Source organism: Ambystoma mexicanum, chromosome 14 (genome assembly GCF_040938575.1).
Source record: "Ambystoma mexicanum isolate Mex_15411 chromosome 14, UKY_AmexF1_1, whole genome shotgun sequence".
In the NCBI taxonomy this organism is placed as follows: domain Eukaryota; kingdom Metazoa; phylum Chordata; class Amphibia; order Caudata; family Ambystomatidae; genus Ambystoma; species Ambystoma mexicanum.
The window spans coordinates 91,643,308-91,668,654 of NC_090940.1; the positions used below are offsets into that span (position 1 = coordinate 91,643,308).

General features: G+C 43.4%; 1 protein-coding gene across 2 annotated transcripts in view; it reads right to left on the bottom strand.

The window, feature by feature from the left end:
• PLEKHD1 (pleckstrin homology and coiled-coil domain containing D1) overlaps window positions 1-25,347 on the bottom strand; it is a 310,344-nt gene that overhangs the window by 88,169 nt on the left and 196,828 nt on the right. For both annotated transcript variants that reach the window (XM_069638581.1, XM_069638582.1), the window contains 2 exons: window positions 13,808-13,899; window positions 7,242-7,294 (listed from right to left, as the gene is read on the bottom strand). In XM_069638581.1, coding sequence (XP_069494682.1) covers window positions 7,242-7,294; window positions 13,808-13,899 — 145 coding nt within the window. The remainder of the gene's footprint in view (window positions 1-7,241; window positions 7,295-13,807; window positions 13,900-25,347) is intronic.

The following is a 25,347-nucleotide window of genomic DNA, read 5'->3' on the forward strand; positions in this document are numbered from 1 at the left end:
ATAGTGTTAGTCACATGCATCTGATTGCTGGTGTATGCATTCTGTGATATTGGTTGCCATGCGGATCATGATGGGTCCTTTGGCCCACACATGCACTGCCGGGGGGGGGGTTGTTAATGGGTCCTTTGGCCCACACATACACTGCCTGGGGTGGGGGGGTTGTTAATGGGTCCTTTGGCCCACACATGCACTGCCTGGGGGGGGGGGGGTTGTTAATGGGTCCTTTGGCCCAGTACTCACAACTGCATATTTACATGTGGCATTCATGTTTGGGCACTTACCGGCATCTGCAGGTGGGCTCACTCCTGCCTCAGCCTCCCCAATCCCATGGATTCCCTCTTGGTGGAGGACGCTGCTCCAACGCTCCTCCCATGCTTGCAGCCTCAGAGGGAAAGGGGGTCCTCCGCCTGTCCCACTGCTGCGTTGGCGGTGCGTGGAAATGAGGTTGCGTACCCTCAGCCTCAGGTCGTCCCACCACTTGTGGCAGTCCTTCACGCTCCTCACTGCCACGCCCACAGCAGTGCACTTGCGTGCTTTTTCGGCCGACACCTCCTTCCTCCGCTGCTGTGTGGCACGCCATTGGTCGGCGCTGAACAGCATCTCCGCATTGCCCACAATGTGCTCCACCAAGACGGTTAGCTACGCCTCGCTGAAGCGCTGTTTGCGCTGCCTCTGAGCAGGAATCCTGGCAGACATGCTGGTGGTTTCTTTTGGCTTCTCAGAGTTAGGATTGTGCTGGCTCTGGATGGCAATGGATTGTGCTTTTATATGATGGCCGCCTCTCTGTTTCCTGTTTTGGCGATCATGGTATTTCCGGTTCCGTGTCCGTGGCGGCGGAGGCGGAAACGGGTTTTGCGCCACTTGTGGCTGCGTTATTTCCATTTCCGTGGGGTTTTCCGTGACGGCGGTAACAACGTTTCCGAGTCCGTGTGGTGCGCGCGACCGACAGCGTGTAATCGGACGGTTTTTCCGCAGCCTTGCGGACACGGAAATGTTTTTACCGCCGTCACAGATTTTGCACGGTCCCGGACTGGCAGGTTGTAATGAGGCCCATTGTGTTGACGAGAGTGAACCCGATGGAGAGAGGTCCACAGTGAATTGTTTAAAAAGACATTAAGACTTCTGAATGCTGCAGTTGAGATCGTTTGGATTTGTTTGAAATAAAAGCCATAGTGAACCCGACGGAGGGAGGGTAACTTTCGAGAAGGGTCTGAGCCCAGAAGAGAGGGATCTAGGGGTGAAAAGTCCTCACCCAACGACACATGAATGCAGCAGATTAAATCTTTTGAATTCAAGCCACAGTGAATCCGACGGAGGGAGGCTGATATTCGAGAGGGGTCTGAGCCCAGAAAAGGGGGAACCAGGGGTGAAGAATCATCACCCCAAGTGTAATCAGAAAGGAACTTTTGTTTATTATTTTATACCTATCAGGCCCTCGGAAGCAAGAAACGTAACCACCAAAGATCCTGATATCACTAGGAACTTTTGAGGATCTGAGCCGAAAGAGAGGGATCCAGGGGTGAAAAGTCATCACCCAACATACATACGGAAAGGAACTTTTTGTTTATTATTTTTAATACATCAAGTCCTTGGAGGCAATAGACTATTTATATAAAAGAGACTCAACCACCGAAGGTCCTGATACCTGAGAAACGACCTGTCATCTTGTGCTGGGAAAGCTCGAGTGTGTGCTGTGCTCAGGAGTCCTGCCTTGTCCCATGCTCAAAACGTGGGCAGGGAGAGCCCCGGCTACCACATCCTGACTTATCATTGGTGAACAGATCTTTCTTTCTTGTGAATCCTATCCCACATTCTTTTTGTATTTAGTTGTAAGGATTGGTAATAGTTTTCTTTTAGTAAAGGTCCTTTTATTTGAAAAGACGCCACTAGGACTGCCTTATTCATTTTTGATTGTCGTAGCTTGCTCCCATCTTAGATTTAGATTTGGAGAAGGCGTTTTCCAACCTGCTTATACAGTTTAATAAACACGCTTGAACTGTGATCACTTGCTTCTATCTTTACTGTAGCCACCATGAATTCCTTTCATATGGTGTCAGAGTGGGATGACCTAGCCAATGTCATCGCCCAATTACCGGCCCATCAGATACAGGCCGAAAATAGACTCCAAGAAAATCTAACTAGATTAATTGAATTACAAGCAAGGCCCTTAATCCCTCAGGACATAATTCAACCATATCATGAAGGCGAAGATTTAGGGCATGTTTTCCCAAACTTCAAACGCCTGGCCGAACAACTGGGATGGGAAGAGAACCTGCAAATATGCTATTTGGGTCCCTTGTTGAAAGACAAGCTCCAAACTTCCTATCAACTACTTAACCTTGCACAGGGAGCAACCTTTCTATCCATCAAGGAAGGGTTGGTAAAAAGAGTGGGGCAGACCTGCAATTTCTATCGGCAGAAATGATGGGCCATTAGGTTGAACCCGGGAGAAAGCCCTTTAGAGCTAAGTGAACGCATTAAAAACACTATGGCCCTATCATGGGTTAATAACAAGTCCTTAGAAGAACTGACGGAGATGTTAACCTTAGAACAATTTACAAATTCCTTTCCCACTTTTTTGAAAAAATCTGTTCTTCAGTTAAATCAACCTACTCTAGCGGATGCAGCTAAACACTTCCATTTGGGATACATTTGGTTTCCAGATTTTTAAGTTCAGTACCCCGCACATGACCAATGCTCCTATATATTGATGCATGCCCCCCCGAACCCCCTGTGAAGTGAGGTATTTGAAAGCTGAGCCGGTGTTTCAGGTATCACTGTGGCAGCCCAGTGAAACTATCGCACGGCAAACAACTGTATGACAACTGCAAGCTTTGTTACTCCAGAGAACTAATTATATTTTCCTTCTTTATGATTTACGCTAGTCTTGTGAAAGTCAGCCAACAGGTTGTGTGCCATGCAGTAGGGACTTCCAGCACCTTATCTACTGCGATATAGACTCCACACGCAACCATCCAAGAGGATGGGCTTCTGGAAAGTCACTGCCCTGTGTGCTACTTTTGTATCCACTAATGACCTCCTGTTTTTTATCTTGCTGATCAGCCCCTAGGAAAGGTCACTACGAGGCCCCCTCTCTCCCATCAGGTGCACTTCCCAGATTTGAGCCCAGCTATTAGGGCCAGAGCAACCTATGCCACGCTACACATGGTTCCCTGTGTCGTCCTGGTGTGGAGTGTGGAAGATGGGAATCCACTACACAAGACAAAGGGCTCATTACGATTATGGCAGTGCTGGAAAAAAGTGGTGGTAACGGAATTACTGCCACTTTTCCCACTCCGCCATATCACAAGTATGGCCCTGGAGTGGGGGATTCACCTCCAGCATCATGTTAGAAGTAAATCCTCCCACTCTCCGCTGGATAATCGTAACAATCAGCAGAATTAGTGCCGCAGTAATTCCGCTGAAATCCCCCACCTAGTGCGATGGATTCCAAAGTAATGGGGACTAACACTGCCAACACCACTTGTAATCTGCCGGTAAATCCGATGGACCAAGTGGCGGTTAGGGTAATTCCATTGGACAGTATACTGGCAGATTTACCACCTGAATACCGCCCGACTTGTAATGAGGCCTAAGCTGTTCTATCAACCTTATCGCATTGCTGTGCGATAAGGTTTGAAGCAGGTTAGTGTGTGATTCCGTATCAGGGGCGGGGGCCAGCTCTGGGATATGATAATAATTACAATGCGAGAAAGACATCACTGACCGGACACACACACCTGAAACAACACATCCTGCTGACTAATCACGGATGACACAGAGTAGGCCTTAATGAAAAAAGAAACCTGAGCATTAGCGGAGAGATTCAAATCCAGCTGTTGAATCATTGTGACACCTGGATCAAATTGTTATTTATAAAGCATTGCTACGATAAGCCATTTATTCACTGCCCAGCCTACAGAAGAAATAACTGTAAAATTGTAATTGTAATTGGTTCTCTATAATATACCCAGAGGTTTCTAAGGGCGGTCCTGGGGATCGAACCTGTGTTGCTCTGTGTCGCCTTGCTTCCAAGGCGAGCACGTTCCCCCTGAGCTATTCTCCTGAAAAAAATAGAGCACTTGGGAAGCGGTTCAAACCCAGCTCACAAGGCTGCTCCCTTTTTCAAGAGCCCTAGCCTCTACACTTTTCTGGTTGCAAATTGCGTAAAAGCATATGTTGGTTTAAATACAACATGGTACCTTAATATGCGTGTGGGACAGTATTTAGTGCATACAGTGCCGGAACATGTCAGGGGATAATGCAACAGTATACATCTGTGAGAGTTGACTCGCCAAGATGCAGGGTATCAGATCACGGCAAAGGGCACATTGCATGTCGGATGCGATTACAAATATCCATGGCGTGTATTATATCAGGAATAATGCCTCGCTTAGGAGAAAAGGGATGCACATTACTACACAGTGGGGTGCACATTACTACACAGTGGGATGCACATTACTACACACATTACTACACAGTGGGATGCACATTACTACACAGTGGGATGCACATTACTACACAGTGGGATGCACATTACTACACACATTACTACACAGTGGGATGCACATTACTACACAGTGAATGCCCTGCTAACGTTGTTACCTAATGATTTGAATTGAAAGCAAAGACTTGAAGGTAGTTGTTATGGCAGCCAGTGGATCAAGGCCAATCCTCTTGAAAAGATGCTATGGCTTAGTAGCCTAACAAGGTGGGAAAACACACACTTCCATCACTTCTGTACAATGTAAGGGCCCTAAAAAGGAGATCAAACCTCAGACCAGTCTTTTCCTTCTCCCAGAAAATGGATGATACGGTTGACCTAGCATCACAGAGCTATGGCTTCCAAAATAAGAATGGTTGTTCTGAGCTTTTTGATAGAGATAACATCAAAAAATGGTTCTATGCCACAGCCCTTCCAAGCGTATTATTGATAATTAGTTGGTATTTGTCACAGGCTATGACATAAAATATGTAACCAATATTGAAATGTAAAGCGAAGGGCCACATGAAAGCAGAGGTATAAAAAGGGCAGGTTTTTTGCATTTGTTTTCTAAAAATGCATGATTTGATGACTAGCCTATGCTTCAGTGTGAGGTTGCGTGGAGTCACGTAAAGCCAGACCTTGGCTGACAAATAATTGCAAGTTGAAATTGGGCCTCATGTTATTATAGCCTTATAAACGTCAGCCAAAACTTGGAGGTGGGCGATAACTCAATTGATAATGACCCCTCCTCAGGTCCATAAGGCTAATAGCACAAAAACAATATAGGTTTTGGAATTGTGGTGTTCAAGAAAACATGTTTCTTTAAAAGGGACTTAAGGAAAGAGAACAACATTGAGACATGAGACCTTGGGGGCGGAAGCAGAGTGGCAACGCACAGGGCAGGAGGGAACGGCAGTGGACAGGGGCATGAAGATCAACACGAGGGCCGATGGTCACCAAGTGGCAGCGCAGAGGCGGGACCAGTGTCTCTGCAGGGTTGTGGGGGGATGGAGGGAAGGGATGTAGTGGCTCCATGGGCTGGGTTCTACGTGTTTCTTACTGCACCGTATCTGTTATTTGAGGACATTATTATGTGTTGGAGACTGTCAAACTGTACGGTTGCGTTGTTGCAAAATGCATATAAAAAAACTTTGTAAAAAAGCATAGCAACATGTATAAATAAGGATTTAAAAAAATTGGGGACTTGTGCGCAACACCTCTCCAAATATCCCTCCTGGAAGGTAGATACAACCTGATGAGATTCAGGGTAAATATCCTACCAACCAAAGCAAATCTGGTAAAATGGAAAAAGGGTGATATGGAAAGCTGTAGATCCTGCGCAAAATCAAGTGAGTCACTGCAACATCTACCCCTACAGTGTGGAACACTAGGGGGCCAACGTATGGCCTGTTTAAAAAAATATATAGACCTTTATGGAAGAAATATGGGCCAAGTACTTTGCAATATGTGCCGTTCTAAGATTCCCTACCAACTAAGTACATTTCTGTACCAAATTTCTAAGAAATATTAAATTAGTGGAACATTAGACAGGAGACATTTGTAAACCTTATCTGCTCCAGAGGCGGCCGCATACTGACTAACCTGAATAGGCCCTACAAGTAACTGTACATTTTACTCTGTAAGTTTGAATTGTTTAATCATAGTTTTAAGTATTTGGAATGAAGTGGTATGTGTTTTTACATTGTATAGATAAGATTCTCCTTTTTCCCCTTCTCCTTTTTTCTTTTTTATGTTTTTCTTTTTTCTTTTTCTTTCCCTTAAAACATTTTCTTTTACTTTTAATACTTTTAAATGATTGATGAGATGAGGTAAATATGTGGACAGAAGCTTTCTTGTGAAAGGTTTTAAATTTGTATTTTAAAACTATATGCACAATAAAGAATTTAAAAGAAATAGCAACATGTAAAAACAATTTTTAAAAAGGAAGTAGAACAAACGTTATCTTGAATGAAACGCTAAAGTGGAGATGGGGGATATTTAGGCTAAGTTAAGCAACAAGAGTGTCTGTTTTTCTGCTCACAGAAATGGTGCACTGTGTTTATGAGAGTATGAAGTGTCTGTGCCTTTACGCGCCAAAGTGTTCAACTCTGAATGGAGTTCAGGTTTGTGTGCAGGTCGGTTGATTGCACAGTGCTTAACACCGCCATCAGGTCATGCTTGAAATGGAGTAGCCAGCATAATCATTTTATCCACAAAAATTGCAGCTGGCTTTGGCATAGGTTGCCTTTGATTTTATGAGCTTCTGGGCAGTTGACCCAACTCTCTGGAAACTGCCTTAAAGGATACACCCAGCGCTTTCCATCCTTGATGGTAATTCTGACATTGGACCTCATCACGAGTGTGGTGGTAATCCGTCAGCGAATCTGCAGAATCACCACAAAACTCAGTTATTGTTACCGCCACTGGTTCCCGCGGCATTACCATAGGATTAGGAGTGGTGGTATGGTGATGTAAATCCCCATTTTTGGAGTCTGTAAGACGGCATGGCTATTTTCAACAGATTTATCGCAAGCGATAATAGCACGCGGTAAAATCCTCCAATATATAGGGGCAAAGTGGACAATGCTTGTGCCACATCCTCTACTTTACCTTCAAACCTGTAGTGTGTTAGTGTAGTAATGCAGTGGATGGAATTTCAGTCACTTTGCCACCGTCCTACTTGTAATGAGGTCTAATTGCTTCTCGATCATGAGATGGCAGTGGAGTGCGCCAGCTGGTGGCCTGGCCTTCTTACCTCTTTCTGCTCCCTCTGCAGGCACAGCTCCTCGGTCTCCTCCATCAGTTTATCTGCAGTGGTGGGCCGAGGGGGAAGAAGAAGAAACATGTCATTTGAGAAGTGTGGAGGACATCTTGGACTTCCTCCCCGCGTAGCCACTGTGGAGGCTCAGCTGAAGGGTCTAACCCTCATATTGCTCCAGTTAATAGCCATCAAATGACAACTGTGGCTGTCTCTGACAGGCAGAAACGAAGAGCCTGGCAGGAAACTGCATTTCACATGTTATTCGTGTTTTATGCTGTGAACTTCATCACTGTAGCGGCCTTAACGGTTCTATGTGATTTCATCGACAAGCTTTGGTCGAGTCCAAATCCATCAAATTTTTTGTTTTCTTTGAAGCCATTTGGCCACTAATAGATGAGGGGGTGACCCCCCACAATCCCTCTTTGTCCCCCACCTTAATTATTACCCTTACCCACGCCCCACATATATTTGCAGCCAAATTCAGCCAAATAAATTAGAGGGATTTGGCTTCGACCAAATCTCCTGCGGGGAAACTTCTCTAACCCGTCTTAACCCTCCAAGCCTTGTCATGCAGAGGAGAATTGTGGCCCAGCCCAGGGCAGCAGATCTGTGAGGTGAAATGCAAAGAGGGCCCAGGGGAAAGGGGAGAGAGTGGGAAACGTCATGGAGACAAACAAGTAGAGACCTTACACACAACATGTAGGGAAAAATATAAAACTATGTGGATCAGTGGTCACAATGGATGTGCTGAATGCACAGATTTTAGCGTTTTTAATATAAGAAAATGCAATCAAAGGAAGGGATGAAAACTGCTCTCATTGTCCGGCAGAACTTTCATGTGGTGTTGAGATTGCATAAAGTCATGCCGTGGGTGCGCGGTGGCCTAGAGAAGTGCACAAGAGTTCCTTGGAGTGGCAGGGCCTGGTAAACAGATAATCTGAGGCCAGATTACAGAAATTTTGCAGCAGTGAAAGTGCAAAATTGCACAGTATCAGCACTAGGGCAAAAATTGCCCTTGGGCAAAAAAGATACATTTTCATTGCATTATTGCAATAGGGCAAAGTTTGCCCTGGTGCTAATACGGAATGGTATTAGCACTAGGGCAAACGTTGCCCTGGTGAAAAAAACTCATTGTAAGTATATCTTCATTGTACTATGGTAATTTTTGCCCTGGTGATTATATCATCGCAAGCTGCACTTGTCATGGTGCAATAGTTTTCTAATATGTCCCAGGTTTTTCAAAAATAGGGCACACTGTGCCCTGGTGCTAATACTGTGCAATTTCTGCACTTGCACCAGTGCACAGTTTCTGTAATGTGGCCTCAGGTTGGTTTCTCCACTGCTGATGGCTTTGGGGGTTCTGGTGAATGTGAAAAGTAAGCATTTCCTTCACAACACGTCTGCCTGAACTATCAATCTATATTAAATTATTTTACCTTTCAAAACAGTGAGGAAGATGAATTTTGCTTTGAAACAGCTTAAAACTAAACCTCTATCTCTTTGTTGACACTTCAGAGGGCATTGCTAGTAATTGCCTCTTTGAGTCAGGACTCCTAATGATGATGTGGGAACGTGTTAAAGTGGAAGGAAATAGCACAAAACTACCTGCCCCCCATGTGGGAGATGACATGACAAAGTCATTGCAAGTGCACAGAAGTTAGTGACCACCCAAGCTTTGAGTCATTTATCAAGCTGCTGATAGAGGGTCGGCTGGAGAGCACATCACGGGAAAAGGTACAACATAACAGTTGTATTTGTAGAGTGCACATTCACCCCAGAGGGGCATCTTGGCACTATTGAGAGTTTTATCGACCTCAGAAGGGTGAAGGGATGGGTGGACCTTCCAGGAATCGAACCTGTGACCATGAGATGAAGTCAAACACAGGCCCCCTGTAGGGAATGCCTTAGCCCACTGACCCACAGACCTGACCCACAGACCCGGCATGAATAGGACGGGTTCTGGCAGACCTGAGGTCAGACTGCTGCCCAAAGCCACATTTGCCATCACTGAGAAGAGAAAGTCACTATTTTCATCTCAAACCCTCGCCCACACGATATCCACCACTACAGGGCATCGCCACACATAGAACTGTTGAATATGCTCAGAATCACACGGTTCGATAAAACATAGTCATCTGCAGAAGAACCGTTATCTCACATCATGCCACAATGGACAGCACTACAGATGGTCTGGCCTACAGGGAACTCTGGAGATTTCCCACTGGGCCTCTGCACCCTAGGCAGGGATGGTCTGGCCTACAGGGAACTCTGGAGATTTCCCACTGGGCCTCTACATTTTATTTTACATTTTTCTCTGGGGAAAAGGATTGGACTTGCTCAAAAGGTACAGTATGGGGCCCATTTGAAAATGATTTCCAGGACCTCTTTTGGATCCCAGTCCACCCCTGTCTAAGGCTGCAGAGCCGAGAGTATGCCCTGGGGGCCAGCAATCTCTCACACCTCACTATTGGGGTGCCACTGCTTGGTACCAAATCTCTTGGAGGGTGGACATGCCAGGTCTGTTCATGGGCACCATCTGGGAGGGATGGCGTGTACACCTCAGACACTTACCAGTGCAACACTTCCTGCGAGATCCGGGGTTAGAACCACCTGTGTGTCTTCATTTCATAAATGCTTTCAGCACATTTTTTGTCCCCCTGGAGCGGTTTTATTATTGGCCCCCATTGCCCTTTTTGCACACCGTTGATCACTTCTTAAAATTCCCTCAGTGGAGAAATCCAGCCCACATTTTCTGATGTCTCTGTTGTGGTCACGGCTGAGAAATAATGCCAGCGCAATCTGCTGTTGTAACCTAAAACATTCAGGGCCCAGGGATGTCATTTGGGGGTCACTAGGTGTCGCACCTGCGACCCCTGAGGTCTACCTTGCTACCCCTAAAAAATAAAAGATTTTAAATTCTTTTTTGTGTTTTTGTTTTTACATTGAAGCTCCTGGGCTGTGGCCAGTGCTATGTGGCTCTTTGTTTCTGTAGTGGCTGGCATTTTTGTTGAGGTCTCTTAAAAAAAAAAACAGGGGGTTCCACTTTGAGCAGTGACCCTAAATAAGAAAGAATAGGAATAACAAATAATTTGTCTTCTGGAATTCTATACCATGCTAGACTCCTGAAAGGGGTGAAAGGTTGTGTTCTATTGCTTCCCATGATGTCACTTGGGGTGGGGTCAAATGACATCACTTCCTGTGATGTCATCAGAGGTCAAAGGTCATGTGACTTCACTTCCACTTCCCCATTTTTTTTTGTTAAATGACATCCCTGTCAGGGCTACAGAAGTTTCATTCTGTAGCCCTAAAATAGGCATCCAGGGCAATTAATGTAACGTTTTCTATGAGATGCTATTATTTGTTATGTTATGTTATGGACACTTGCTAAGCACCACTACACAACCTCAGTGGTTTCTTGGCGCTAATGCTGCACTAAAGGAAAATACATGTTTTAGTATGTGGAATAAAAAGGAAAGGTTTCCAGGTTTTTCCTGAAAACTGAATAGCAAGAGGGAGAGAGAAATTTAAGAGGAAGACACTTTTTTTCTTCAGGGGTCAGCTAGAGAAGGACCTGCCATGCGAGCGGGGAATTTTAAGGAGAAGATGAGAGCAGGAGCAAAGTGAACGTGAAGGAGCATACTTAAGCAGACTGTGAGAGAGAGGGAGGGAGGGAGGGAGGGAGGGAGGGCCTGTAGAGTGACAGCAACGACTAGCAATGCCCAAGACTTTAAAAATGAAAAGGTCAACCTGGACAAGCATTTCAAAATATCAAGACTTTCATTACAGCTTCAACAAGCTCAGCGCCATGATCCCAAGAATTTGATCACAGTAGGACGGACCCAGACAAGGTGGCATCCCCTGACAGAACCTGTAACACTGGATTAGATGGAGCAAGCCTTTTAAACCTCTTTTGGAAGTTTCGTATTTGCTCTTTTTTATGTACAATTTGTATCTTGAGTCCTCTGGGTTACAGGCTCACCGAAGCTGGGTGAACAGGACCCTCCCCCAATTCCCCAGAACAGTAATTCCTGGTGAGGGGGCATGATGAGGTACAGCAAGGTCATAGGGCAATTCCCTGGGAAAGGCTGTATATTTGTCTTTCTGCTTCCGAGCTGTTGTAGAATCAGACTCTGCAGCGACCTCACCTGGTCAGAAGTCACAGTGCAGGCATCTACATCTTTTCCTAACACATTCTGGGGGTCATTTTCAGTGGGGCGTGCGTTAAAGGGAGGTGTACAAGTGAGGTACAATGCTTTAACTCTTCCGTTTAATGCTCTTTGCTACATGTTGGTGCCTTTCCAAGTTTGTATCTCAGTTTTGCACCTAGTTTGGCGCCTGCATGAGGTTTTCACGCTGGCGTAAAGCCGTAGGATTCCTATAGAATACTCCTGACAGTGACCCTGGTAAATAGCCGGTGGGGGCCACCGGTAAAGTGTAATTTGCATGCTGCGTTTCATTCTTCACATAGCGAAGAGTCAAAGTGGTGAGTACAGGCGACTTAGTCTTGATTTCCGCTTCACAATTACACTCCACTTTGTGAGTGATGAAAATTGCAGGCAGGGCACCAGCAACACGGTGGAAGCCCCTTGCATGCACTTTGCATTTCTCAACTTCTTTTATTTGCGATTCACACTAAGCAACTCTGCCCTCAAACAAAGAGTAGCCTCTCAACCAGCGGGAGTGATTGGAATGGTGTGCAGGCCAAGACTGGTCTCGGGAGGATAGCTCAGGGGCAACGTGCTCATCTTGGAAGCAAGACGACACAGAGCACCACGGATCGCCGGCTCCGCACTTAGAAACCTCTGGGTATTAAGCGCCTTATAAATAACATATCATAACCAGTACGGTAGCTCCCAGCAAGCAGCATCGAACAATTTCAAATGTACCTCTTGCGCTTCCCCAGGACACTCTGCGGAGACGGGATGGACTCAGTCATTCAACAACTGGTCCCTTCCAATCATAAGCACTTGCAGTTTTAAAGTCACCGTGAAACACACTGTGTATAGATGCATTATAAATACCCTATAAATAAATAAATAAATAAATCCATCCAGCTAATTTGACATTTCTGGGCACATTGGGTGCAAGCCTGACCTTAGCCTGCACTGTAAGCTTCTTTTCAGTCTTTTCTTTCCTCACAAACGCATTTCAATGTAAAAGGCTACCCTGGGGCGCTATTTTCCTGCGAAGCTTCTGAAGAATGTATTATGAAAATGTTTTTCATGTAGTTTCTAAACATATGCCTGATAAACTGTAAAGGCAATCCCAGCTTGCCGCACCCACTTTAATTGGAAAAGCTGGAGAGGGGCCTCCGTCAACAGTGACATTGGAAAAGGGGGAGGAGGGCAGGTGTGCCCAGGACAGGGTTTCTGGCTCTCTGATCAACCAGGAAATGTATTTTTTTACTCAGATTTAAACTGCTGTTACATTTCTTTTTCCTGTCTACTTCTTAAAGTATTTTTATTTTCATTGTTTGTTGGTTCCTTTATGTTTTGATCTTTTTGTTGGCTTTTGTTATTTCCTGTCAGCGGCGTTGCCCTTCTGCACCGCCACCCAACACCCAGAGGCATCCTCTCAGAGTTTCAAAATTGGCTTTTCTTTTTGTAAAGAGAGGGATTTTTGTGGGAGAAATGTTTGAGGAAAGATATTTTTCCAGTGAAAATGTTTCTGAGCTGTGTTATTACAAAGTTATTTTCTCCTGTCAGGACGATGGGGCCTACAAGGCCTGGCAGGCAAAGTGCTGCTGGTTAAAAAGGCAGCAGCGGCGCAAGCTGCTAGGCCTGGTACGTGGGCACTTGGTAGCTCTGGGGGTTGGGCAACCCAGTGGCAAAGCCATGAGCCAATCCCAGGAGAGGCTCAAAATGCCCCCACCATCCTCCAGTTCCACAAATCACTAAAAACGTGGCTCTTTCAACAATGCCTGCTGCCGGGCCAATACAAATCCCTCTCTGCCTCCACCAACGGTACTGTGCTACTGTATAAAACGCCAAGCCCAATTCTGGCACACCCTCCTGTAGTGAAGTGCTCCGCTGCTCTTGAGCTAGGTTTGCATGGAAGCAACAAATTCAAAAATAAAATAAATGAAGGCGCATTTCTGTTTGCAGGTACATCCCATGCTAAGGGTCACAGAAACAGGAATACAAGATGCTGTCTACAACAAAATGACATGAAAATGACAAAAGCAATTAAGCAAGTCGACATGGCTACACCTCAGCACTACATAAGACAACAACTGGGCGAAGGTTTGGAAATATTCCCTGACAAAAAGAATCGTTTAAGTGTTGTCTCCAGAGGTTTCTGGCCTTTGTTAAAAGGAGCCTTGGACCTACTATTGTACCCGCCGAGGGTCTTGGGAAAGTGTTTTGGGGCTATTGCTGTGTCCTCTTAGATATCCTTTCAGAACACTTTTTATGGGGGGGCGATGAAGGGCTGATAAGAGTGAGTCAGTCAATGAGGTCATTTATATATCACAACCAGAGAAATGTAATCGCCTCTTGGCGCTACGTTTGTGTGATGGGGGTTACAAGATGCAAGGTCTCAAGGAGGACAGGGCATGCCACCTAAATACTCTTGCTTCTCTTTCGCCAGTTGCAGTCCTTGGGCCTCCAGGCTCTCGATCATGGCTTCTCCAAGCTGGGCATTCTGCCAGGTTCTGAAATGAAAAATAGACATGGCATTTGCCTTCATGTGCTACCACCCCTTGCCCTGTCCCCCTGCCCCCTGAGAAGTCCTTCACAACTGGTTGGGAACAGAGGCGTGTCCAGGGAGTGGCCTGGGGTTGCATGTACTACCCTGGAATCTGATTGGCCAGCGCAGGTGACACCCCATTATCCTAAACTAGTGTGTGTGTGTGTGTGTGTGCGTGCGTGTGTGTGCGCACTCGTACTTCATGCCACGCCTGCATAAATCAGTGCCCTGCTTGGGCCACCCCAGTCAAAAGAGTCTGGCATTGCACACTGTGGCTAAGCACTGCATTCTGTTCCAATGAGGTGATAATGGCCTGCTGTCCCTAATTAACGGCCCGAGCCAAGCAAGAGCATTCACAACAGGTGGCAAGCTGTTACCAGGACATTGCAGTCCGCAGAAAAGGTTATTATCGCCAGTAGCACCCCCAGTGGATGCCAACGTGACAAACACATTTCAGAAAAATGGGAAAAACAAGGAGCCGGTGTGTGGGAGCTGCACCTTCAGTAGTGACATGTCCTGGTATGTCACTGCCAGAGGAGCCATGCATGTGCTGCCTTGGGCATGCAAGGATTAATGCAGCAGGAGAAAGAGGTCCTGACCAAGAGGGGAGCCAAGTGCTGGCACAGTTGGGCTTTGGGGGGCTGTGGGGACGGTGAGGAGTAACAGAAATACAATGTGAAGGTGGGCACCACAGAAGTTAGGTCCTTTAATATAGATAAAGTTCATTTAGGAAAATTGTGTAATATTTTAACCTGGAGCTGCCAGTCTATGATTGATCCTGTGGCATCCGGATCACACTAAACGAATTCCAAGAAAAAGTAAGGTAAAAATACCGTACTTAAGACTGGTGCTCTCAGTTGACCTTAAATAAGGTTGCTCAATCATATATAGCTCTTGCGTAAAATAATTCAAATGTCAGACAAAATATATTTCCAAATGGTACAAAGTTTTTCCAAGAGAAATGTTTAATTCACATTTCCTGGTTTTATATCTTTCTTGATTAGTTCAGATATTGCGAGGCAACTCAAAATCGATAGGTCAATTATTAACAATAGTACATATGCCAATGCATTTCGGTCTGAGACCATCTTCAGGGCTGTACTGAAGTGAGTGTAGAATCTGCACCGTGTTAACATCAATTATTCATCAGAATACACATAAATATAATAGATAATTCAAAATAAAGCAAGGCACATACCCCAAATAGATCCAAATGGATGTTGTACATGTAAGAGAAAAATAAATATGAAAAATATGTCAACATACATTATATCGCTAACCATTCATAGTTGTTTTTCCTCTTTGTATTTTGTGTCCTGTACCTGCTAATTGTGAGTTGTCCTCTCCTATGAATGCGTTCGTAGAACGTCTCCAGTGTTCCTGTTAATTGCCAGAGGGGAATATATATTACTATTATTCTAGCTATATCCAATTGTGAAGCTATTTCAACCTGAAAAGTTAAATGGGCTCTTACCTGCACTCGTATGATTCGCGCGCGGGACCGATCGCGCTCCCTGTGAGAGCGAAAGTGAACTGCGCGCGGCCAAAAAATGCTTTTAAGGGTAGTCATGGGAACCTGGGCGGGGCGTCGAGCAGCAGCAAAGTTGCTGTCGCACGTACGCCTCGGGACCCACCGCCCTACGGGAGCGCAGGGGGGCGGGACTGTTGCCATGACCCCAAGGTGTGTGTATGCTCTGTGTTACTGATGATGGAATTAACTCGAGTGAAAGAGAGGTGTGGATAAAGCCTAGGCAATTAGTGGAAACTATACACGTGACTTAGTTCTATATCTGTGTATATGTTCTATGAATGTCAACCAATGTAGGTGTCAAAATAAGGATAGATACTGGTTGTGTGGAGTGGATCATGCGATCCATACCCATTCATACACTCCTAAATATTTTAAACTGTTGCATGATGTGCAATTAATACATGTAAGTGCAAAAACACCAGAAAACAACACCAAGTTCAATCACACGTTTTCAATGTGTCCCCAGTTGTATCTGGATCTAAGTCCATTGCGCTTCTTCATCCACGAAGAATTCAAAGACTTATTCTTGAACCAACCGTGAATCTGGCTTTTTTAGAGAAAACACATATAATTGATCTCTTCATTGATTCCCTTCGGTGTAAGGGAACTTAGTCTGTCTATCCAAAACGTTTCTCGTTGATCAATTCTTTTTTGTAGATCCTCGTATCTTTCTCTTCTTTGGACTCTTTCCAGGACTACAAATTTAATCTGTGCCAGATTGTGTTGTTTACTCTGCCAGTGTCTTGCTACTGCAGAGCTTGCAGTCTTGTTCCTGATACAAGATCTGTGTTCGTTCCACCTGATCTTTGCTGTGCGCTGTGTTTGTCCGACGTAGTATAAACCACAAGGGCATTTAATTCCATATATGATCCCTGCCGTGTCACATGTGGCATAGCATTTCAATTTGATTTTTTCTCCAGTATATGGATGATTTATGGTTTGTCCTTTCATGATATATCCACAGTTGCTGCAGTTGAGGCATGGAAATGTACCTATGCGGTCCGTGCTTCTCTTCTTTTGTGGGGGTCTCGTGTGGACTAATCTGTCTTTCAAATTAGAACTTCTCTGGTAGGCAAATGTGGGGGTTTCTTTAAATAGGTGTTCTACCCTTTTATCACATGTAACAGTGTTCCAATTTTTCTTTATGATTGACTTAATCCGATTGCTTTGGCGTGAATATTTCGATACAAACACCAGTGGGGGAGAGATATCCTGTTTGTTGATTTTAGGTTTGAGTAATTCTTCTCTATCTTGTGTAGCCGTGCGTATTTCTGCTGATGTAACTTCCTCTGTTGAATAACCGCGGGCTAGAAATTTCTTGCCCATTTCTCTCACAGCTCTTTCGTATTCACTTTGGTTACTCACAATCCTTTTCACTCGAAGCAACTGACTGTAAGGTAAATTCTTGATCAGACTGGGTTGATGAAAACTGAGTCTATGTAGCAGACTGTTCCTATCTGTGCTTTTCCGATAGATAGTGGTTTGATATCCAGTTTCTGTGACATTAATCTCAACGTCCAGAAAATGAATAGATTTACGTGAATATTCGTATGTGAACTGTATACGTGGGTCTATGTTGTTGATGTATCCAAAAAATTCTAGTAGGTGTGATTCTGTGCTCTTCCAGATGCCGAAAATATCATCTATGTACCGGATCCAGGTGATAAGTTCTTGATTCCATACGTTGTTTGTCAGAACATGTTCTGTTTCGAATTTGTGCATGAAGGAGTTTGCATATGAAGGGGCCATGGTTGCCCCCATGGCCGTGCCTGCAACCTGTAAGTAAAATTTATCTTTAAATTGGAAGTATGAATTGTTACTAATGAATTCCAACAATCCCATAATGAACTCTTTTTGTGCAGGTATTTCTCCTTCCCTCAGGAGCATCCACTCCACCGCTTCTCTGCCCAAGTCATGGGGAATCGATGTATATAAGCTTTTTACGTCTACTGTGAAGCAAATGTTGTCGTTGTTGAATGGAACACTTCTTAGGTGTTGTAGGAAATGAGTAGAATCTTTGATGTAGGTACTTGTCTTTTGAATCAAAGGTTGCAAGAAATAGTCAATGTATTTTCCGAGTGGTTCGAGGATGCTGTTGATTCCGGCTACTATAGGTCTTCCCGGAGGTTTCTGTGTATCTTTATGTATCTTCGGAAGAGTATAGAAATGAGGAACTTTTGGATATGTATTCGTCAGAAATTTCTTTGTATTATGATTTATCCATTCTAATTCTTCTGCTCTTTCCAAAAGTTTGTCCAGGTTACCCCGAATCTCCTCTGTAGGATCTGCGTCTAGTGATGCATAGGTGTTGATGTCCCCAAGCTGTCTAAAGCATTCTTCTTCATAATCGCTTGTATTGAGTAGAACTAAGCCTCCTCCTTTATCTGCAGATCGTATTGTTATCCTGTCATCTCCATACAAGTTCTTAATGAGTTCCAACTCATGAGGTTTCATGTTCTGATTTCTCGGATGCCTGAATTTGATCTTTTCAAGGTCTCTTGTGACCTGTTTCTGGAAGATATCCACCGAGGGACCCTGTCTGAAATTAAAACATTACAAAAGGGACTCAGTTTTGTTCCTACATACGACAGCACCCTATTTGATTCTAAGATTGAACTATACAAACTGGTTCGTAAAATGAAATTGAAAGTTTTTTTCAGTGAACTAGAGGAAGAGAATCCTAGAAATACAGAAGATTCAGACTTCAAAGAATTCAGAGGAAAGAGCAATTTCATCCCACCAATAACAGTCCCCTCGGTGGATATCTTCCAGAAACAGGTCACAAGAGACCTTGAAAAGATCAAATTCAGGCATCCGAGAAATCAGAACATGAAACCTCATGAGTTGGAACTCATTAAGAACTTGTATGGAGATGACAGGATAACAATACGATCTGCAGATAAAGGAGGAGGCTTAGTTCTACTCAATACAAGCGATTATGAAGAAGAATGCTTTAGACAGCTTGGGGACATCAACACCTATGCATCACTAGACGCAGATCCTACAGAGGAGATTCGGGGTAACCTGGACAAACTTTTGGAAAGAGCAGAAGAATTAGAATGGATAAATCATAATACAAAGAAATTTCTGACGAATACATATCCAAAAGTTCCTCATTTCTATACTCTTCCGAAGATACATAAAGATACACAGAAACCTCCGGGAAGACCTATAGTAGCCGGAATCAACAGCATCCTCGAACCACTCGGAAAATACATTGACTATTTCTTGCAACCTTTGATTCAAAAGACAAGTACCTACATCAAAGATTCTACTCATTTCCTACAACACCTAAGAAGTGTTCCATTCAACAACGACAACATTTGCTTCACAGTAGACGTAAAAAGCTTATATACATCGATTCCCCATGACTTGGGCAGAGAAGCGGTGGAGTGGATGCTCCTGAGGGAAGGAGAAATACCTGCACAAAAAGAGTTCATTATGGGATTGTTGGAATTCATTAGTAACAATTCATACTTCCAATTTAAAGATAAATTTTACTTACAGGTTGCAGGCACGGCCATGGGGGCAACCATGGCCCCTTCATATGCAAACTCCTTCATGCACAAATTCGAAACAGAACATGTTCTGACAAACAACGTATGGAATCAAGAACTTATCACCTGGATCCGGTACATAGATGATATTTTCGGCATCTGGAAGAGCACAGAATCACACCTACTAGAATTTTTTGGATACATCAACAACATAGACCCACGTATACAGTTCACATACGAATATTCACGTAAATCTATTCATTTTCTGGACGTTGAGATTAATGTCACAGAAACTGGATATCAAACCACTATCTATCGGAAAAGCACAGATAGGAACAGTCTGCTACATAGACTCAGTTTTCATCAACCCAGTCTGATCAAGAATTTACCTTACAGTCAGTTGCTTCGAGTGAAAAGGATTGTGAGTAACCAAAGTGAATACGAAAGAGCTGTGAGAGAAATGGGCAAGAAATTTCTAGCCCGCGGTTATTCAACAGAGGAAGTTACATCAGCAGAAATACGCACGGCTACACAAGATAGAGAAGAATTACTCAAACCTAAAATCAACAAACAGGATATCTCTCCCCCACTGGTGTTTGTATCGAAATATTCACGCCAAAGCAATCGGATTAAGTCAATCATAAAGAAAAATTGGAACACTGTTACATGTGATAAAAGGGTAGAACACCTATTTAAAGAAACCCCCACATTTGCCTACCAGAGAAGTTCTAATTTGAAAGACAGATTAGTCCACACGAGACCCCCACAAAAGAAGAGAAGCACGGACCGCATAGGTACATTTCCATGCCTCAACTGCAGCAACTGTGGATATATCATGAAAGGACAAACCATAAATCATCCATATACTGGAGAAAAAATCAAATTGAAATGCTATGCCACATGTGACACGGCAGGGATCATATATGGAATTAAATGCCCTTGTGGTTTATACTACGTCGGACAAACACAGCGCACAGCAAAGATCAGGTGGAACGAACACAGATCTTGTATCAGGAACAAGACTGCAAGCTCTGCAGTAGCAAGACACTGGCAGAGTAAACAACACAATCTGGCACAGATTAAATTTGTAGTCCTGGAAAGAGTCCAAAGAAGAGAAAGATACGAGGATCTACAAAAAAGAATTGATCAACGAGAAACGTTTTGGATAGACAGACTAAGTTCCCTTACACCGAAGGGAATCAATGAAGAGATCAATTATATGTGTTTTCTCTAAAAAAGCCAGATTCACGGTTGGTTCAAGAATAAGTCTTTGAATTCTTCGTGGATGAAGAAGCGCAATGGACTTAGATCCAGATACAACTGGGGACACATTGAAAACGTGTGATTGAACTTGGTGTTGTTTTCTGGTGTTTTTGCACTTACATGTATTAATTGCACATCATGCAACAGTTTAAAATATTTAGGAGTGTATGAATGGGTATGGATCGCATGATCCACTCCACACAACCAGTATCTATCCTTATTTTGACACCTACATTGGTTGACATTCATAGAACATATACACAGATATAGAACTAAGTCACGTGTATAGTTTCCACTAATTGCCTAGGCTTTATCCACACCTCTCTTTCACTCGAGTTAATTCCATCATCAGTAACACAGAGCATACACACACCTTGGGGTCATGGCAACAGTCCCGCCCCCCTGCGCTCCCGTAGGGCGGTGGGTCCCGAGGCGTACGTGCGACAGCAACTTTGCTGCTGCTCGACGCCCCGCCCAGGTTCCCATGACTACCCTTAAAAGCATTTTTTGGCCGCGCGCAGTTCACTTTCGCTCTCACAGGGAGCGCGATCGGTCCCGCGCGCGAATCATACGAGTGCAGGTAAGAGCCCATTTAACTTTTCAGGTTGAAATAGCTTCACAATTGGATATAGCTAGAATAATAGTAATATATATTCCCCTCTGGCAATTAACAGGAACACTGGAGACGTTCTACGAACGCATTCATAGGAGAGGACAACTCACAATTAGCAGGTACAGGACACAAAATACAAAGAGGAAAAACAACTATGAATGGTTAGCGATATAATGTATGTTGACATATTTTTCATATTTATTTTTCTCTTACATGTACAACATCCATTTGGATCTATTTGGGGTATGTGCCTTGCTTTATTTTGAATTATCTATTATATTTATGTGTATTCTGATGAATAATTGATGTTAACACGGTGCAGATTCTACACTCACTTCAGTACAGCCCTGAAGATGGTCTCAGACCGAAATGCATTGGCATATGTACTATTGTTAATAATTGACCTATCGATTTTGAGTTGCCTCGCAATATCTGAACTAATCAAGAAAGATATAAAACCAGGAAATGTGAATTAAACATTTCTCTTGGAAAAACTTTGTACCATTTGGAAATATATTTTGTCTGACATTTGAATTATTTTACGCAAGAGCTATATATGATTGAGCAACCTTATTTAAGGTCAACTGAGAGCACCAGTCTTAAGTACGGTATTTTTACCTTACTTTTTCTTGGAATTCGTTTAGTGTGATCCGGATGCCACAGGATCAATCATAGACTGGCAGCTCCAGGTTAAAATATTACACAATTTTCCTAAATGAACTTTATCTATATTAAAGGACCTAACTTCTGTGGTGCCCACCTTCACATTGTATTTCTGTAACTTGGCCTAGGCATATCCAAGGTGGAGGCACACATCTCTTTAAAGAATTTATTTTAGAAATCCTCTACAGTACCATAATCATCAAGAATAATGTCATTTGCGGACATTGAAGGCTTAACGACAAATAGAGCGGACACGCTAGGCTTCACAGCCGAAGAGGCGAACGAAATCTTAGGTCTCATCACCGACAGTGGATTTAGTGGCACAAGCAATAAGAAACAGGATCCAACCAGTCAAATTAAACAGCTAGAATATCTAATAAGAAAAGAGATCAATCGTAAACTACATGCGATAACACTGGGGAGATATCATAAAAGTCAAAGAATACCAAGAGGTCTACGTCTACAATTGAGGCCCACCTTATGCAAAGAAAGTAAAGCTTTCGTAAAGAAGTGGGAGGCTATACTGAATAAATGTTCGTTGGATTTGATTTTATTAACCATACAAGAACTGGCCAAAGACCTTAAAGATCTGGGAGAGGAGATCTTAGAAATTGAGAAGTCTTTAGTGGCAACATTAAATAGAGAAGAAGTAGATTCCATCTTGGAAGACATCAACAAGAAATTATCTGGGTACAAGACGGAATTAGAAACCAAAAAAATCCGAAAATTCAAACGGGATACTTACGATTATCTCAAAGATGAAGTTTATACATGGATGGAAAAATATGGCCCTCCAATAAGGAAACCAAAACAAAACTTCACAAGCGAGACTTCTAGTTCTGGAACGGACACTGAGAGAGAAATACAGAATCAAGAAGAAGAAGCTACACCAGGAGCATCAAGTACAGCAGACCCAACTGAAACACCGAACAGAGAAAGAGAGCCTTTTTTAGGATTAGGAAGAAGAGAACAAGAAGGGGGAAAAGGAAGGCAAAAGACAAAACCGAATACGAGACAACAACAGAAGAGAACATAGTGATTAATTTGTCCTCTAGAAATCTAACCCTGTCTGAAATTAAAACATTACAAAAGGGACTCAGTTTTGTTCCTACATACGACAGCACCCTATTTGATTCTAAGATTGAACTATACAAACTGGTTCGTAAAATGAAATTGAAAGTTTTTTTCAGTGAACTAGAGGAAGAGAATCCTAGAAATACAGAAGATTCAGACTTCAAAGAATTCAGAGGAAAGAGCAATTTCATCCCACCAATAACAGTCCCCTCGGTGGATATCTTCCAGAAACAGGTCACAAGAGACCTTGAAAAGATCAAATTCAGGCATCCGAGAAATCAGAACATGAAACCTCATGAGTTGGAACTCATTAAGAACTTGTATGGAGATGACAGGATAACAATACGATCTGCAGATAAAGGAGGAGGCTTAGTTCTACTCAATACAAGCGATTATGAAGAAGAATGCTTTAGACAGCTTGGGGACATCAACACCTATGCATCACTAGACGCAGATCCTACAGAGGAGATTCGGGGTAACCTGGACAAACTTTTGGAAAGAGCAGAAGAATTAGAATGGATAAATCATAATACAAAGAAATTTCTGACGAATACATATCCAAAAGTTCCTCATTTCTATACTCTTCCGAAGATACATAAAGATACACAGAAACCTCCGGGAAGACCTATAGTAGCCGGAATCAACAGCATCCTCGAACCACTCGGAAAATACATTGACTATTTCTTGCAACCTTTGATTCAAAAGACAAGTACCTACATCAAAGATTCTACTCATTTCCTACAACACCTAAGAAGTGTTCCATTCAACAACGACAACATTTGCTTCACAGTAGACGTAAAAAGCTTATATACATCGATTCCCCATGACTTGGGCAGAGAAGCGGTGGAGTGGATGCTCCTGAGGGAAGGAGAAATACCTGCACAAAAAGAGTTCATTATGGGATTGTTGGAATTCATTAGTAACAATTCATACTTCCAATTTAAAGATAAATTTTACTTACAGGTTGCAGGCACGGCCATGGGGGCAACCATGGCCCCTTCATATGCAAACTCCTTCATGCACAAATTCGAAACAGAACATGTTCTGACAAACAACGTATGGAATCAAGAACTTATCACCTGGATCCGGTACATAGATGATATTTTCGGCATCTGGAAGAGCACAGAATCACACCTACTAGAATTTTTTGGATACATCAACAACATAGACCCACGTATACAGTTCACATACGAATATTCACGTAAATCTATTCATTTTCTGGACGTTGAGATTAATGTCACAGAAACTGGATATCAAACCACTATCTATCGGAAAAGCACAGATAGGAACAGTCTGCTACATAGACTCAGTTTTCATCAACCCAGTCTGATCAAGAATTTACCTTACAGTCAGTTGCTTCGAGTGAAAAGGATTGTGAGTAACCAAAGTGAATACGAAAGAGCTGTGAGAGAAATGGGCAAGAAATTTCTAGCCCGCGGTTATTCAACAGAGGAAGTTACATCAGCAGAAATACGCACGGCTACACAAGATAGAGAAGAATTACTCAAACCTAAAATCAACAAACAGGATATCTCTCCCCCACTGGTGTTTGTATCGAAATATTCACGCCAAAGCAATCGGATTAAGTCAATCATAAAGAAAAATTGGAACACTGTTACATGTGATAAAAGGGTAGAACACCTATTTAAAGAAACCCCCACATTTGCCTACCAGAGAAGTTCTAATTTGAAAGACAGATTAGTCCACACGAGACCCCCACAAAAGAAGAGAAGCACGGACCGCATAGGTACATTTCCATGCCTCAACTGCAGCAACTGTGGATATATCATGAAAGGACAAACCATAAATCATCCATATACTGGAGAAAAAATCAAATTGAAATGCTATGCCACATGTGACACGGCAGGGATCATATATGGAATTAAATGCCCTTGTGGTTTATACTACGTCGGACAAACACAGCGCACAGCAAAGATCAGGTGGAACGAACACAGATCTTGTATCAGGAACAAGACTGCAAGCTCTGCAGTAGCAAGACACTGGCAGAGTAAACAACACAATCTGGCACAGATTAAATTTGTAGTCCTGGAAAGAGTCCAAAGAAGAGAAAGATACGAGGATCTACAAAAAAGAATTGATCAACGAGAAACGTTTTGGATAGACAGACTAAGTTCCCTTACACCGAAGGGAATCAATGAAGAGATCAATTATATGTGTTTTCTCTAAAAAAGCCAGATTCACGGTTGGTTCAAGAATAAGTCTTTGAATTCTTCGTGGATGAAGAAGCGCAATGGACTTAGATCCAGATACAACTGGGGACACATTGAAAACGTGTGATTGAACTTGGTGTTGTTTTCTGGTGTTTTTGCACTTACATGTATTAATTGCACATCATGCAACAGTTTAAAATATTTAGGAGTGTATGAATGGGTATGGATCGCATGATCCACTCCACACAACCAGTATCTATCCTTATTTTGACACCTACATTGGTTGACATTCATAGAACATATACACAGATATAGAACTAAGTCACGTGTATAGTTTCCACTAATTGCCTAGGCTTTATCCACACCTCTCTTTCACTCGAGTTAATTCCATCATCAGTAACACAGAGCATACACACACCTTGGGGTCATGGCAACAGTCCCGCCCCCCTGCGCTCCCGTAGGGCGGTGGGTCCCGAGGCGTACGTGCGACAGCAACTTTGCTGCTGCTCGACGCCCCGCCCAGGTTCCCATGACTACCCTTAAAAGCATTTTTTGGCCGCGCGCAGTTCACTTTCGCTCTCACAGGGAGCGCGATCGGTCC